We start from the raw sequence: 5,699 nt of genomic DNA, 5'->3' as shown, positions 1-5,699 counted from the left end.
TCCCCTTTCTGCCCCCTCTCCTCCCCTCCGTCTCCAGTTTTAGGGCAGGAGTGATATCAAAAGATAGTTTTGTATCTTAAATGAAGATGTTTACAGCTTTTCTCTAGTACCCCGCTTAGGCTTCAAACTGTTATCAATAAATTCCCCTTCCGGGTTACATGAGACATTTTAGAGATTCGTCCCCCTATCATTTATATTACTTTTAGGCCTACTTTCTTAGTAAAAGTTAGATAAAGAAGAGAAAAGCTTGAAAGCTGGCTAATGCATCTTAAAAAACAAAATTATTAAATAAATTTTGAAAAATTAAAAGTCAATCTTAGACTTTTAGTCTCTTGATCCCGAACTAAATGTATAGTTTACTTCAGGCAAATTTTGTTGGAAATAGCTCTTGTTAACCAACTCCCGACTCCGATTCCTAGAATTTTAGAGCAGTCGACTCTGACTCCTGTATCCGACTCTTGGATTTCATGATTTTGGTATCAAATTTTGAATGAATTTGCTTATAAATACGTTTGATTTTTTTTCTTCTATTTTTATATACTTTGTAATATTAAACATTTGAAATTGAAATGAATGGCAAATAGTATCATGTATATCAAGCATTTCTGCATAAATACAAAACTGAAGCTATAACAAGCGAAAAGCATAATCGATTAAAAGCTTTAGTAAAAAACTTAACGTAACACGCCAATGTTACCAAACGATAACATGCCCAAAATATTAGATAATTTTTTTTTTTTTTGAAAATTTCTTCTTGCATTGTGTATATGGGTGCCTAAGAGTCCTATTTTTATGAAGCAATTCAATATATTACACTTAGAACATAGAGTGGCGTTTAAAGGGCTAAGTTCAAATACATTCTTGTTCAATTTTATATACACTATATGTTATTTACTTTCTATATTATTTAGTAAAAGGCTTTGATGTCTAATAAATTTTAGCGATATAATAAACTCTAGCAATAATTTTGTTATATTTCTTAATAGAATTCTATGTATTATACTCATGGGTTTTTTTCTTCCAGTGATGCCATTTCCACTGCAAGGGATTACTTGCCAACTGACTTCCTAAAATTTACCAAAGATGTAATGCGAAGATAAAGTTCAAGTTAAATTATCATCCAATATATCTCATCAAAAATTTTAACCATGAATCTGAGTGGATCAAATTTCACACCGGAAATTTACGATGACGAGATATATCATAAAAACTTCCTCATCCATTCTCGTTTTTGGGTGCAACGTATTCTAGTCCCAACAATTATGACCATTGGCATTGTGGGAAATGTTATAACCATAGTGATCATGACTCGGCGCCGCATGAGAAGTTCGACAAATAACTATTTGGCGGCACTTGCAATATTTGACATGATGTATCTCATATTCACTTTCATTTTGTCACTAAGCCACTATCCCCATATCCCTGACAGTGATCATTACATATACTGGAGAATGCGTCCTTTTATATTTATGCTAACCGACACTTGCAGCAATACATCTGTTTGGCTTACAGTGACGTTCACTGTAGAAAGGTATATAGCCGTATGCCATCCAATGAAAGGAAAAGTATTCTGCACTGAGTCAAGAGCCAAGAAAGCGATAGTCACAGTTTTCTTGTTCTGCTTCACATTCACTATACCAACGCCATTCGAATGGAAGGTAGTTGAAAAAATCAATGAATCCACTAATCATACGACGCTGTATTTGGATCATTCTGACATGGGGAGGAATTATTTATACAAAACTATATACTACTGGCTCACTGTTGTTCTTTTCATATTCATCCCTTTCATACTGCTTGCCATCTTTAACAGCTTCCTAATCAGGTCTGTGCATCTTTCCAAAGTCCAACGTTCTTCAATGACAAGAGGTGAAGGTAGTGACAGCAGTCAAGAAAACAAGATAACGATGATGCTGATTGCTGTCGTTATATTATTCTTTATTTGCCAACTGCCTACGGCCTGCCATCTTCTTTATAGTACTCTGCACGAAAACTTCAACGTAAAGCAATTATATCTGCTACACGGTCTCGGGAACATATTTAATTTCTTGATGTCCATTAACGCGGCTGGTAACTTTGTTCTTTATTGTCTTCTCAGCCAAAAATACCGGAGGACTTTTATCCAAATATTCTGCCCTTGCATGCGAAACCGTAAAGGTAATATGAATTCGTTTTATTACCAAAGCACGGTGTGCAGCAACGTGGACACGGACAGTCCTGGTAGTAGTTCAAGTCGGAGGATGAGTAACACTCGCTTGAACCGAATAAACAACTGCATGAAAGATTGCAATTCAGATACGTGTCAGAGCAGACGAAACAGTCCAAATATAAACCTTGGAAGAACCGTTTTTTTGCAAGTCCCTAAAACTTCAGCCTCAAAAGTAATATATGACGACGATGATGTTGACAGCTTGAGCGGAAGCTCTAACAGGAATCAGGTAATATGTGGACCATTTAGGAGAATGATGCGGAGGCCTTGGAGACAACTGAAAAGATCAATAGGCATCAAAAAGAAGGATACAAGGGAACAAATCATTCCGTTGAAAGGTGGCGGAAATAAATGCATTGTCATAACTGCACCAGAAGGTATGCCAACTTCGTCTGAATGGAACACAAATTCATCAGTCTAATTAGCTGCTTTAATTTCAAAAGCTGCTTTAAATATTTACATAGGCGACACAAAACAAGTTTTTGGAAAGCTTAATTGATGTCAGTACTCATTATAGTTCTGTAAGTAAATTACACACTGATTGATCATATCGTGTATCATAGACATGTTGAATTGTAATGATTTGTAATCATGAAGTTTACCGAAATGTAGTTTAAACACATACATAATTTTCAGCAAAGAGTTCTAATTAATTGTAAAAATATCACCAAAGACAAAGTATATTAATGTATTCATTATTTATTTATCATCAGAAAACAATTTCGTATTTTCATCAGAAAATAAAGCACATAACATTTTTTCCTTCGCTTTTAGCAGGACTTGATAACATTAAACGCATAGCTGCTTAGTTTTTAATCAAGAGACAACTGCATGAAGAAAAAAACTTCATGAAGAAAAATTACAGAGTTCATTTAGCAAAACATTCGCATTTAAATTGACTATTAAACAGCGTATAGGTTGCATTACTAACATTTTCTTAGAAAATCTGTATTAGATTATAAAACTTATCAAATACAACTAAACGTTTTTCACTACTTGCTCTTGATAAATATTTAAGGATAACTCAAGATTGTTGTACAAAATTCTAGTAAAAGTGGAAAACAGAAAAACAAAACCAGAATACACAAGAAAAAAAAAACTACTGTCGTGGGACTAACAATATTTTCTTGTGCGCCTTTGAAATTATTCATAGCTTTTAATAATTTAAAGAATGGGTGTATTTCCTTAGATACGCACGTTACTTTTAATGTCTCTTTAATACACAATGTTTTAGTCACTTTCCTACACTTATGAAACTATGGTAAACATACAGAACAGCAACAGTAAATGTTACTTTCTTGTTTGCCTCTGAGAGCTGTAATTTCATAAACAAAAACTGTATATAACGTAAAAAAGGAACAAACATACAATATTATTATCCCTTTGATTAGACATTTTTTTCAAAAATTACACCTTTAGTTTTTTTGCGAAAACGATACAAAAATGACTATTTTTAAGGATGAATTTGACTAATTTTGGTACATTTAGCATGTTATATCGACTAATTTATCATACAGTAATTTATCTTAGAACTAAGAATATCGCCAAAGTGACCACGAATTCGTAATCTCATTTTGCAAATAAGTTTGATGCCAATTTGGCAACCAGTTTAACCACCAGAAGCTTGGCCATGCATCACGAAATATACATCAATTTATGATAGTACTACAAATTTGGAGATTCCTTGAAAAAAAAAAACCTGCATAATCCTGAAACGTTTTTGCTTTTTCCAACTTCCATAAATTTATGTTTACATGCGATTTTTAACTCCATATCTCAGCATGGGATTATATCAGGCAGTGAGAAGCAAAGGGATGTTGGTGGGCAATTTCCAACTCTTGAGCAAAACGAGTTTAAAGTTCCAGTCCTGGGTAGACTTTGATTGAAGTTTTACTAAATCATGATGCATACAGTGGTGGTTAAAAAAAAAATGCATCACCCTCGCCGCAAAAGGAGAGGAATATCATCCCGACTGCATTCAACACACAGTCAAGCATTCCGTATCCCAGATGATTTGGGAATGTATTTCTGATCAAGGAATTGGTGGGCTTCACTTTGTGCAAGGAACAGTAAACGCTCAGGTGTATATTGGCATTTTGGATGAGAAATTGCTTCCTACTATCCGGGATCACTTTACTTCAGTTCCAAACGTCATTTTCCAGGATTATTCTGCTCTGTGCCATAGGGCAAAACTGGTAAGTAACAATTTAAAAACTTTTATCTCGCCATTAGACTTAAATTGACGTGGGGTTAAGTAATTTTTTTCTCTAAACTCACACGGGGGATCAGAAATGGAAAAATGAGCATGGGGTCAGCAGTCTGCCTTGCCTCGGAAACAACCCCGATCTGCGTAAACAATTATCGGATTCCTGCTGTTAAATGTTTATTTCATAAGTTTTGCAGAATTCCACATACATTCATCGTTAATCAGTCGACCAAAACTTCTCACATAATCCCACTGTTGTGAAAATGCGAGGGTGATGCGATTTTTTTACGAGCACTGTAGCAGCACCTCTCAGGGCTACAAGTAGTACTTCTTGCTCTAAAACGGAGGAGTAGATCACCTACTATTTGTACCGGTTGTCTTTAAATTTTTAACTTTTGCTTCTCACTGCTTCCTAGGTGAAAATAATATCTTTTATATCTCAGATGTTACTAAGAATCATCAAATTTCTGAAATTAACTTTTAGTATACATCTTAAAATATGATATTTCATTCAGATTCTGTTAGAATAAAATTCAATGCAGTGGGAAATGTTTCTTAATGCAAGTATTTAGCGATTCTCGGATCATGTTGTGAAATCCGTTAATTTCACACCTTTTATGCAAATGAAAGTATATCTAAAAAATGCTTCAAAATATAGTCGGTAATACGTAAACTACAAAAATAATATCCTATTTTTTTTCAAACTATTTCACAATACAGTGGTTTTCAAACTTCTTCTTGTCGTATTATAAAATTTTATCATATGGAATGTATAATTATTTTTAAACCAAATACAACTTACAATGAAAAAGAACATATCGCGTATTTTCAAATTCTAACTTATTTTGTTATTTGTCTTGCATATTGAATATATTATATGTAATTATATGCTATATTCAGTAATTAAGCCCTAATTTGCAAAAAGTGGTAGAATTCTTCATTAATTTGGTTTTATAACAAAGAGACCACCTAATTTGAATGCAATTTCAAACATCATTTAGCGTAGAATCTACAAAGTTTAAAATTTATAAGCCTATGTGCTAAAATGTATGATTCAGCAATACGAATGCTGCTTTTGTAAAGCCTGCGTACTAAACATATCTAGAAACATTTTTAGCCTTTCATATCTCTTATAACAGCATATCATAATTTTATTTCGAAACTGTATTTATTTTAGAACTTATTTGAATCTGAAATTTCGTATGAAGTCCGAGTATCCATTGGATATACATTAACTAATTGTCTATTGTTTGAAAATAATTTCCAAACGTATGAACTCACACA

At 33.4% G+C, this 5,699-nt stretch overlaps 1 protein-coding gene across 1 annotated transcript; it reads left to right on the top strand.

Annotated features, from left to right (window-relative positions):
* Window positions 1-1,148: 1,148 nt before the first annotated feature.
* LOC129217355 (FMRFamide receptor-like) lies at window positions 1,149-2,630 on the top strand. Its single transcript, XM_054851644.1, has one exon. It carries the CDS (start codon window positions 1,149-1,151, stop codon window positions 2,628-2,630), a length of 1,482 nt encoding a protein of 493 aa, XP_054707619.1.
* The last annotated feature ends 3,069 nt before the right edge of the window (window positions 2,631-5,699 follow it).

Source organism: Uloborus diversus, chromosome 1 (genome assembly GCF_026930045.1).
Source record: "Uloborus diversus isolate 005 chromosome 1, Udiv.v.3.1, whole genome shotgun sequence".
NCBI classification, from domain to species: domain Eukaryota; kingdom Metazoa; phylum Arthropoda; class Arachnida; order Araneae; family Uloboridae; genus Uloborus; species Uloborus diversus.
This window is presented reverse-complemented; position numbering and strand designations above follow the sequence as displayed.